General features: G+C 32.8%; 1 protein-coding gene across 1 annotated transcript in view; it reads right to left on the minus strand.

Moving 5' to 3' along the window:
* The window catches only part of LOC106477324 (manganese-transporting ATPase 13A1-like), a 63277-nt gene extending 56471 nt beyond the window's left edge, over nucleotides 1–6806 (minus strand). Inside the window, exon 1 of the mRNA XM_013937910.1 lies at nucleotides 6531–6806. Coding sequence (XP_013793364.1) covers nucleotides 6531–6803 — 273 coding nt within the window. The 5' untranslated portion in view covers nucleotides 6804–6806. The remainder of the gene's footprint in view (nucleotides 1–6530) is intronic.
* Nucleotides 6807–12880: the final 6074 nt, after the last annotated feature.

Below are 12880 nucleotides of genomic sequence, written 5' to 3' on the forward strand. Positions count from 1 at the left end.
CCATGGATCTTTCTCCTGAAATAAAAAATAAATTGATAAATATAAGCAATTAATCTTACAAAATGAAGGACCACAAAAAAACACAAAAGTTCACTGTACACAACAGTATCAAATATACTAAAAAATAAAATATTATAGTACAGATAACTCTTATCATTTGTTAAATAATGCTCAAATGAGGTGATCTGATACACTTAAAATTCTGCTTTTAGGACCTCTTTGTAATTTAATAAAAAATTTCACATCAAAATAATTAATTAATTAATTGTATGAATTAACTGAAATTGTCACTGTATACATTTCTCAAGTACAGCAAAAATACCAAATTTTATATGGTATGTAGATAATGTTTAAGTAATGATACAAAATTTCTGGTTGTTTCAGCTTGCACAAAATACATCATGTGTGGTTATATATATATATATAAAAGTACAGCACCTTACTAATAAAGATTGGAATTGTGTGTCAAAGTTCTTAGTGGCCTGTAGCTAGAATTCTATTCCAATAACTACAGAGGTTGAGTATAAATTATACAAAATGGTTTTAAACTTCTCATCATGTTGTAACACTCCATGTCACCACATATAGTCATATTCTATTTGAAGACCAAGTATCTTGACAATAACCTTATAGCAAAAGCTCCCATCACAAGACTTTCATGTCTAATGCACAACCCTCTTCTTTGCTGATTTTCCATAATACAACTAAAGTATCAGGACAATGGTTTTTCAGCACCCTTTTCAACTGTCTGATTGCACAGAAATCCATAGCTGATGAATCCAGTGAATTCATCAATACATCTTCATACAGAATAGCAAAATACCATTTCATTCTCAAGGTGCTTGAGTTTAAACAGATATCATGGAACCAACTAGTGTACACGACTTGTGTTGCTTTTCCAGACACAGATATTTCTTGATTATGTTGCTTACTGTTGCCTGGGCCAGACAGCTTTTTCCACTGACCTTTGTGTTCGTGGATTCTCACCTGTTAAAAGATGTTGCATTTTACTTACCAAAGCTTGATTACAAACTGTTGTAAGTCTCTTTCTGGATGGTAATGTTCCTGAAGCTGATCCTATGCCTTCAAATTGTATTTAGCAAAAAGACTTACTCATGTTTTGAAAGTTATAAGTTTCCTAGAATGAAAATGTATTTCCAATAGACACTTACCTCTGCTTACATAATGGCTTTTCTCATTCAGTGCTGTCCTCTATATGCACAACTTTTATCACTTGCTACTAGCCTTGGTATTCCCACCTACCTCATGTGTTTAACATAGTTATCTGCACTGTAGCATGCAACAACCCTCCACCAATACAAGTGTGACATGCCCTCCTGGTACAGTTGGCTCCCTCTATACTGTAGAACCCTATCTTAACATTGGGATTAGGCATAAAAAAAGCATTGGAAATGGGGAGGAAGAGTGGGAAGTGTGAGAAGAGGCAAGTATCTATCAAAAATACATTTTCAGTTTAGGAAAATTATAAGTTCTGATACAATACCTTACCTCTTCTCAAATAATAGCTAGAATCCCACACTGAGCTGGTAGAAAGACCGATGTAAGATTTACCTAGATGAGCACCCTTCGAAAACCATCTGAGAAGAGCCCATGGAATGTGATATCTCACTGTAGAGGAACAAATTTGTGGGAGACCCCACCACATATGAACCAGGTATACCCTTCACTTTTTGTGAAAATATGTGTCACTAATTCAGGCAGAAAGAAAGTACATCCAATACTAGATTGGCCATGCCAAATGGTGTAGAGTGGCTAGGATGCATCAGACTGTGACTGGTGAGTCAACTCCAGTCCAAAACCAGGCAGCATCAGGTATCTATCATCTGGTACCATTTTCACCTCAATACAAGGAAGCAGAAGGGACAATGGTTTCCATCTTGACATCCCAGTCATCAGAGCACAGGTATGCAGACCCAGTACACAACCAGAACCAGGCCAACCAGAAAACTGACATCTGGGTGATAATAGGAAGAGGGAATGCAACGTGGTGGTTCAGTCAAATCCAGAACCAGGAGGCACTGGGAATTTATTATCCAGTTCATGATAGGACAAGGGCTCCCTACCAGCCACATGTGTGAGAACTCATGTTGGCTGGTCCAGCTCAAATCCAACACCAGACCACCCAGGAACCAACATCTAGGTGGCAGTAGGATGAGGGGTCCCAGCCAAAAGAGTGAACTGCATTTTGGTGGTTCATCTCCAGTCCATAACAAGTCAGTATCAGGTATTTTTCTTCCAGTTCATAGTAGTATGAGGATTCAAACCATCTACACCGACAGAACACCAGTGCCTTCCTCTCAACTGTATGGGATTGAGCACAATGGAAGGGAATGAGCCCATGGAAGTCCAAGTCCCCAAAAGAAAAGAATCTCACATGCAGTGAGAGGAGAAGAAGATTGAACCTTGAGAACCAATAGCTCTATCACTTGCAAATGAAGTAGAGAAGGCTGGGCCCAACAGAGACAGGAATTGAAAAGAAACCCCAAGTAGATAAGGTATTGGGTCAGGAGAAGTGAAGATTTCTTCAACTTGGCAAGCCAACCCACTAGAGCCACCTCTCAAAGAAGCAACTGGGTGTGTTAATGAGATGTCTGACAGGATGAAGCTAATAGCAGCCAGTAATTCATGTAAGGGTGAAACCACAAACCATGAGAATGAATAAGTTAAAAAAAATGATATGACATCAAACTACTTACAAAATACCAAGTAATATCAAAATGTAGTTCTGATACATTTTGTTTTACTGTGACTTTATACTAATTTATTGACTTGCATATTCAAAATCATTTTAATATGACACACTCAACCCTTTACATAAAAACTAATAAAAGACAGAATTATGTCTCAGCTAGAAAATAGTTACAAGTTGTACTGCTATGGAAGGAAAAAACACTAATGTAGTATTTCTATTAAATTCACTTTTATCTTTTATTTAGACTTAAATTCAGTTAATATTCCATTGATAAAATCAAAAGTTCTAAAAGTGAAGATCCAATTTGTATATGACTTGGAGTAATAAAAGGTAACTTCTACACTGATGCAATAAATATGTTTATAAATGGCCTTTATACATTTTGAATAACTGGTTATAAAATGAAAACCAATATTTGGTAACAAGTCTAAAAACTGTAGAAAGTAAACACAGTGTACTGGAGTTTTGCAAGTTTTATACCACACCTAATGTATGTAATTTTAACCAAACTTTGATAGAAAAAGAATCTTAAAAGTTCTTGTCAATGAGTACTTATTTGGTGAAGCACCTAGATAAGTTAAATCTAAAATTTTCCTACTACATGTAGGTACTAAGTACAGGGTGTTATGGAGAGGACAGACAATTTAGTGGCCAAAGCTATAAAAAGATTCTCTTTAACAGTGCATGTTAGGGTTAATTAATGGTGTTGGTAATGGCAGTTTTGAGAAGTTAATAATGCCCATTACAGAAAGAAATTATTGAATAACACTTTTTGGTTTGATTGCATTACAAATTAATATTAATATCTGATAAAGGCAAGCTACCTACATAGATTAGAATTAAAAATCAGACTAATAATGACTATAGCTAATTTAATATACTGTTCTTACTTATAATGATTATGATGCATTATTTTATCAGTTTCCTCGCCTTTAGTGATATTTAAAAATCAGATTTACCATTATTATGGATTTAAAAGGCATGTTCAGAAAAACTGATAGGCAAGTCTGTCTTCTTGTCTTAGCACTCAAGAATTTTCTGAGGTTGCGAGGGATTTTTTTTTTTTCACACAACACACGAAAAGTTCCTACTATAGAAAGGTGCCATCTTAGGCCATGATGTTAGTACTGAGGAGCATATGGTTAAGAAATGTAAATCACAGCAATAATTTGAGCTCTACTAAATATGGTATTTTTATCTTGGACATCTTTATTGATATCAGTTCTAGAGACACGTCCCTAATGTTAAAAAGGGGAAAAAAAATCTACAAGATACTATGAGCAAAGAAAAGTAAGTGGGTAATATGAACGGGAAAACTCTTTATTAAAACTTGTGATGTTTCATTAGTTCAATCAAACTAATTAAAAAAAGCTTATATGAACAATTTGGATAGCTTCTTGGATAGTAACATTTTGAATTTCAGCTATGTTACTAATATATATGGAGAAGAGCTAATTCTTGTGAGAACATGTATCTCATTCAAAATTATCAAAACAGTTGCAGTAATTAAATTAGAAACTTAAAAATGAGTTTCGATATAAACAGATGTAAAGTTTAAACTTTGAGTATGGTAATCTGGATGAGACTTGTTTTTTTGTGTGTTCAAGCTGATCATTGGTGTGAGAAAAAAGTATTTATATAAAAAAAAAGATTAAAGGCCAAGCTAAGTATTTAGCTGTGGTGAAAAACTAAGTATTTCTTAATTTTATTTACTTGAGAGTAGGAAGAATATTTTAATCTTATATGAGATTCTAGTAAGTTCCTTAAATGGAGTACTGTGGGCAATTTTTGTCCCGCATGACAGTGTTGGAAAGAGTACAGATGCAGGTTACTAGAATCATGTAGGTACCAAGTTTAAGATATTAAGTTAAATGGAGAGTTTCAGATTTTTGATTTTTTTAGCTGCAGCATAGTGGCTCATAGAATGGCTTTGAGTTTTTCAAGTACAAACTTTTATCTGATAGCTCTGTCATCTCTTGACAGATTTGAGATCGAATTACAGTCTTGGACTCAGGAGGTCAAACTCTTTTGCCTGATGTATTTGACCATGCCCAAGGTCTCAGATTAATTTACTCTAATCCTGCCTAAAAGAAATTCAATTTGAAGGTAGGCTGGTAGATCCTGATGAGTAATAAAATTTAATTGGCTATAAGCACCCCCCCTCCCATGCTTGGTATTACTGGTGCATAAAAAGGAAAAAAAGTCTCGTAGATTAATTTACTCTAATCCTACCAAAAAAGAATTTCAAGTACTGCAGCTATTGAGGATTCCCTTTTGTTTTTCTGGACATAGAAGAATTACACATGACTTGATATAACTGTTCAAAATTGTTAAGGTTTGAACACCCTTTGTATGGGTGGTCTGTTTGAGAGCCCAGATATGGATTTATGCATTGACAATATTATTTTTAATTATATGGTTGTAGAAATAGATTACCATTTATTGTCAGATTGAATTAATGTTTTATTGCATAGATACACAGATGTGAATGGACACAATTTAGTTTTGATAATTTGTCTATTGTGACTGATCTAACTTAATGACAATACACAATTTTCTTTTTCAACATATTTCCTTTTAATTTTTTTATGTTTGTTTAATTCCTTTTCTTTTTTTAAAAAAAACAACACAAAACAGGAGTGATTTCAATTACATATTAATGCTTGAAATTTAACCTTTTTGCCTATAACTTAGTAAATTTACAGAACAAATGTTCATGATAACCTGTCTTTTATTATATGAACTAACTAGATCACTAAAATCTGAACAAATAGCATTGGCATGCAGCATTACCAACCGCAGGTAGTTCTTTATTTAATGAAGGAAAAAAAAGAGCAGTTAAACAAAACACTTTGTATAAGGACAACTACATCATAATTCTTACCATAACTCTTGGACATATACCTATACCTTAGTGTCTAACAAAAAGCTTAAAATATACTATTGGATAACTCTGCAGACTCTGTGCAGGAACATATGGCACGCAATGTCAAGGCTTTGATAAATTAGATTTATAATAATAATATTAAAGTTGTAACATGTAAAATGTTTTGAATGAAACAGTGTGAAATTTTCAAAGAAACTTAAAAACTTCCTTAAAACTGAAAAAAGGGTCTGCTCCAGAAAAAAAAAAAGTCCACCCTTTGAAAACATACAAGCTTCTAGGTCAATTTTAATATCTTTAACTATTTTTTAAGTACATTTTTAATTTATGATTTAGTGAAACTTATAATAACTATCAGGCGAAATACATAGTTTATAATGAAGTGCAACATTTCAGTATAGCAAATAATGACAAACATTTTCTAATTAGGTCGCAACATCCTTTTTCAAGTGTTTAATATTACTATATGAAACCTGCCATGCTGTAAGAAAAAGTATCATACATTCACACAAAGTAAACTGGATGAAAATAAGTTTCATAAAGTGTTAGTTTTTTAAGACTGTTACCAAATGTTAATAATGAGACTTCATCAGAGTATAAAGTACAACTTCAAGTAGTTATCAAAATGTTAAAGCCTGTAAAAGTAAGACCTCATTGTCAGATTCTTACTCTTAGATCTCACCACCCTAATTTTTAAACTATAATTAATACATAAAGTTATGAATAGTAACCGTAATTTGTATATCACTGTGATCAGTTAATCACACTAGTAGTACTAGTATTACGAGTCATAATTTATATATTTATAGTTATAAATTAGGAATATGCTCTTTTCGTCATAACTAAAATTTCACTATGCATATGCTGTTAATATCATTAAATTAATCATTACTGAACATATACTATAACTGAAACTGGGCTATTAATTCTTACCTTACTACATCCGAGAAGGCACCGAATGTGTACCGACCACTGGCAAAACAGACATGTCAGGATTTGGATAAGTCCCATGCACGCTAATGCAATCATTCCTGCTTCAAAATTCTCATTTATGCCATAAATAGCAGCCCACATGTAAAACCAAACTAAATAAAATACAATAAAAGGTCCCGTGTAGCCATGCAGGAGAATGTGGCGATAATTGTGGAGTGAAACAGATTTAACCAATTCGTCCACGCCAACAATCATGGCCGCCATGTTTACCATACGCAGGAAACAGGAAGTTGTGCTAACTTAGTGCTTCTATGTCTCTGTTCCACAGGATTCATGTATTATATTTCAGTATCACCAAATTTTAAAAATTAAGGTATCATAAACATTATATCATTAATACCACACTAGAAATTATAATCTAAATAGACTTTATTTTATTTCATGTTTGATATTCTAGTATGCGAAATAGCTTGACATTATCGAATAGTTTGCTTAAAATCTGGCCATTTAATTCAGTTATTTTGTTGGTTTGTCAAATGCCTGAAGTAAAAACATAGCTAAAACAGCTATGTAAGTGACTTTCAGGTGAAATTTGGTTTGCAGTTAACAAATCATTTGGCGAATTTGGCTAATAAAAGCAAATGGCATTTAATTATGTTAATCCCAGATAGTGTTTGCGGGCTAAACTCTGTTATAGCTACCTTCATGGAAATCAGTTCAATTGTTTTATGGGAGAAAGGGATCTTGGTGTTTGGTCGATCAATCTCTTAAGCTCAATAAAAAGAAAAATTTAAGGGACATTGATTATATCTACAGAAATATTAAACATAAGTCAAAGAATGTTATCGTTTCTCTGTACAGTTATTATTGATGTTTTAGTGTAAAGCTACACAGTGAGTTATCTGCACTTTATTCCCTTCACGGATTTTAGCATTATAAATCTGTAAACCTAGCGTTGATTCACCGGTGATCTCTTTGTATAGATCTGGTTAGGTCTTATTTGAGTCTTGGTTTTCTTATCTTAATAAGAAGAACATTGAGTTGTTGGAAAGCGTTCGAAGGATGATTACAATAATAATTCCTGTCACGTAAGGACAGGTTAAAGTTATTAAATTCACTTTTTTTTAAAAAAAAAAAGGTTTAGAAGGGATCTTTTGAAGTGTTCAAAATTGTAAAGGTAATAAATAGGACTGATACTTCATATGTTTTAGTACTTAATGTTAAGAGAGGTAGGACTAAGAAACACAGATTTAAGCTTTGGTAGAGTAGAAGCCGTTTATAAATTAGACAATATGATTCTCTTTTTCAAACAGAGTGTGCGTCCATTGGAATAAATTGCTTTCAGATGCAACAGGATAGAGAGCGTTCAAAAGAAGGCTTGATAAATACTTAAAAAATCAGGACAGAATAAAGGAAGTTGACTGTTCTATGAAATGAACGGAACAGCCACCATGCGCTAAAGGGCCCCTTGCTGTTACTGAAACGTTATGTTGTCATTTACAGCCTCGTTGAGGGGGGAAGTGGTATTTTGTTAGAAATATGCAAATAACTAGGTACGTATAGATTGGCTTGCTCGAGTATTCCACTTAATTGATATATCTCAATTCGCTTCCAACTAGACCTATTTATTATTCTATTGAGTTGCCGTAAGCAGTAGTGGAGGCCTTGAAAGGCCAATTAAATGATCTCTTGTTGTCCATAGGTTATGTTATGTTGTCCTGCACAGAAGTAAGATAATTTATTCGGATTATTCTCGGTGATTCGAACACCAACTCTGAACAGTTGCAATATCTAAAATCTGGACACCAAATTTCACAAAAATATATCCAATGAATTGATATTTTAATTCTAACTAATAAGCACTATTAAATTATCAATAATTACGATAAAATAATCTCCTATGGCAATATCTCGTTTATATAGTTTAATTTTTGTATCGAATTTCTATAATAGTCTAATTATACTTATGTTATGTTTGCTTTATAGTTAATATTTAGTGTTAATTATTGTTTACCTCAATCAAAATTGTACTGCTATCGATAAAGTTTTCAATAAATTATTACAAAAAATTTCAAGCAACTAGTTATGGTACAGAACAACTTAAAATATCTAAAAACAAATTGTCACAGTAAACTTTTCGTAAACCAACATGCGTTATTTCTGTAAAATATCACTGCACTCTAAGTTGTGAAGTTTCCTAAGAAATGTTTATATAACTGTTTCATAACTTGTGCCCCCCCCCCAGTGGCACAGCGGTATGTCTGCGGACTTACAACGCTAGAAACCGGGTTTCGATACCCGTGGTGGGTAGAGCACATATAGCCCATTGTGTAGCTTTGTGCTTAATTACAAACAAACTTAACTTGTGGAGGAATATACCTGTCAGGGAATCGTTTTCTTCTTTTTGTTCTTGCGAATATAGGGCAGAAGACTTCGATCCTGAATGACTATTATTACTGGAACAGTTATCAACTTCAGACACGTAAAATATATAAAATACAGAAAACTGAAGCACATTATCAAAAAAATTTAACAAACCTTGGAAAGTTTGAGCTATTTAAGGAAAACAGTAGTGACAAGCCGCTCAGGAAACATTTTTTTAACATTAAAGTTTAATTATTTGCCGTGCATAGTAATGCAATGATAGAAGCACAAAGCTATAGTGGTTGTTGTTATAATTAAAAATTGAGCATTATGATTATCACGTGCATGTTACTGTATCCCAGGCGTTTCTCGAACTTTTGTTGTCTACTCCTCATTTAATAAAAGTGGTTTCTTGCGCGATCCCCTCTTTTTAAAATGAGTGAATTAAGTGACGAGACATAACACACGGATACACAATAAAATTTTATATGAGTTGTAGTAACTATGTGTTATTTTCATTAATAAAAATATATTAAAACGCTTAGTTTTGCATTATTGCACTATCGACTCTAGCCTAATTGCTTACGCCCCCTGACGGGACGCGCTCCACGCATCGGGAAATGCCGCTGTATGCAAAAGAACAAGGTATTCTTAGAAGGGCAAAATTCGTTTCTGGTCTGACACTCGTTTTCATTTTCGGAACACCTATTAAGTTTAGTTCATTGCAGTGTCGTTTTAATAACTGATCTCTTAGTTTTCATGTCACCCATTGCATTCGCATATAAGACACCAATGGTCAATACAATAAGAGTTTACACTAAAACCCGAAAAAACTAGAAAAAATTACGAAATATTATTATTATTATATCTGTTTTACTAGCTATTACATCGCACAAATATTTCAGCGAGTTATCTCTTCCACTTTTTAATTATTGTATTACTAAATGATATTGCTAGAATAAAAATATTAACCATTTTTGTGAATAAGCTGAATTTTGGATTTTGAAGGAACTTTAACATTGACTGTCAAATAGCTTTATTTAAAAGTGCTTAACAATTTTTTTTTTACATTTTTAAAGATTTGATTGTTTGTTTGAAGTTAAGCACAAAGCTACACAATGGGCTATCTGTGCTCTGCCCACCACAGGTATCGAAACCTGGAATCTAGCGTTGTAAGTCCGCAGACATACCGTGTGCCACTAGAGGCCTTTAAAAATGTCCCCCTCCAGTGGAACATAGGTATATCTGCGGACTTTCAACGCTATAACTACAAACAAACAATCATTTTTAAAGAACATACCCTAACCAGACTGGCGAAAACTGTGTAATTTTAGCGTAGCGTCATCTGTTGAGAAAGCTTGAAACTTAAAATCATACTAATTCTACGATAACATGGAGTGTTACTTTTCATTCACATTTAATTTTAAGAACTACTAACGTATTACGGATTTCAGACTTTACCATCGGACAGTATGACAGATGTTTAGCTATATGTATCATAAATATAAACGATGTCTAAATTAACATTTTTAGTGCCACAGAATTATGCATTATGAAAGGACCAGGAATGTTTTAGTTTTATATTTTAATTTTACACTGTTTTTGAAATCATTTATTTTGCAATCAATATTCCTGTTGTTCAGATATTTGTCATTCTTTTTTATCTATATGAAGTCGATTTCTAGCTTGCATATTATAATGAATCAGCAATCATTTAGAGCTTTAATCGTTGAAATCCTCTATCAAGTTTAGTGTTAATCACTTCGACGAATTTATGCAAGTTTAAGGAATAGCTTTAGTAGCTGACATTCTATAGTAATTGTAATGGTGCTCACTTACATGGATTCATACAAATTTGTGGAAAAGCTTTAGTAGCTGACAACTGTGGTGGATTTATTATTATATATTAATTTTAACATCGACGTTTGTTTAGATTAAATTTATATTTAGAAACATACACAGCTCATGCTGTTAAATATGTAATGCGAAACTCCAGCATATTATCTAAAGTTGTAGAAGATTCTCGAGTGTAAGAATCAACAACATATGTGTGTACGTAAACGCTTAATGTAGCTTTGTATTGCTACATAATTTGCATTTTTTAGAAATACTCCACAAGCCTATAAATATAACCAACGCAACGCGCCAAAAAAATTAGTATCTATTATTGGTTTGCTATAGTTGGTGTGCTATAAACTTCGGAAGCTATAACTGTGATTAACGCTTATTAATCGGGAAACTTCAGATATTTGACCAGGAGCATTTATAATGTTCGAACAAAGTGATAAGAATATAGTTTTGAACGAACTGCGCATGGATATTTTAGACCCAAGTAAGTTGAGAAAGCCCATAGAAAACGGGGAAACAAGTCTGGATTCCCATTTTTTTTCCATATTGTTTTTTATTTTATTTTATAAAATTGCATGCATAAGATGCTCTGTATTTGTTAATAATATAAAATGTTTTAGCATATACTGAAATAAATGCAATTCTTTTGTTCTATAGCGTTCTTTCAAACATTTTCTTACATATTTTGCATCAACTAGTTCATTATTTGTAACTGACTTTTCCATAAGCCACGAAAAAAATTCAGTCTGATTTTTTATATAAAAATCAATTTCCTGTTTTGTAAAAAATATTTTGCAACTTGAGTAAATGCCTTCAATTTTTCATAATTTCATGCTTCCTGATTCTTAATCACGATCTTCAAAGTTTGTAAGCAAAACAAATCATAAGATTGAAAACAGAGTTTTGGAAGTGATAATATAATGTTATTAAGATTTATCGCCAAACAATATACAAATCTTTTGTTTGAAACTGTTGAAAATTTGACAATAGCAAGGATACACATCAATAGTCAATAACAGGTGTTTTACTTGCTCTTTCTTTAGGACATTCACCACTTCAAACTCTTTTTATTTTAGGTAGTTAATGCGGTCGTCTTTTTAATCAAAAATATTAAACAGTTTTTAAGACGAGTACGTAAGCAAAACGCAGACCACAGACTGCTCTGTAGCATGCACACAACCAGAAACTTATATTACAGACAGCTCTGTAACTTGTACACAACCAGAAACTTACACTACAGACAGCTCTGTAATGTTAACTTCGTCAAAACGTACACCGTAGACAGCTCTATATCGTGTACGTAGCCAGAAACCTATATCTGTAATGTATAGTTAGTCAAAACGTACAACATAGACAACTCTGTAGTTTGTACGTAACCAGAAATAGCCGTTGACGTTATATAATAGGGACGGCTTAATGTGTTTTCTTTGATAAAGTGACGCTCGATAAAGAGCAATATTACCATTTCTGAAGGAGTGTACTTCTATACGATGGTTGAAGCCGACAACCAGTGTATAGTATATCGATACTTTTATTAACAATACTAGTTATTACTTTTTACTTTGATTGATTGCTTATTACTATACTTTTATTGTAAAGACCGTTTTATATTGGATTAGCTCAGAATTTGTACTTGTCTAAAACTTCTAAGTTGGCCAAATCTCATGATAGCTTACTGGGATTACGATCAAAACTCTTGTTAACAGCGAGGGTACCCAACTGATGAAATAATACATTCTAATATTTATAAGTAGAAACGTGAAAAACGTACAGTTAATTAGCTATACTGATGGTCAGGTTGACTTTCAGTTTAACTCTACCTACATAGCTTACACTGATCAGAAGTTAATATTATTTACACTGCAATCAGTTTTTTAAAGTATACTTAACTAAAACGTACACTGTAGATGGCGCTACAAATTATATGTATCCAGAAATATCCACTATGTAAAGTTCTCTAACATTTCTACGCTTTCCGACAGATACCCAGTGTTAAAGGTTAACATTTATACCAAAGGAATGAAATACTACGGCTCACATGTATTTGTTTTATGTATAATTTATATTTCCACGTTTTGTCAAACATAAATCATTCTTCCCATACCTTTTTTTTTTAAGAAATGAATTCGTTGTTCAAA

The sequence above is a fragment of the Limulus polyphemus genome, unplaced genomic scaffold (assembly GCF_000517525.1).
Source record: "Limulus polyphemus unplaced genomic scaffold, Limulus_polyphemus-2.1.2 Scaffold164, whole genome shotgun sequence".
NCBI classification, from domain to species: domain Eukaryota; kingdom Metazoa; phylum Arthropoda; class Merostomata; order Xiphosura; family Limulidae; genus Limulus; species Limulus polyphemus.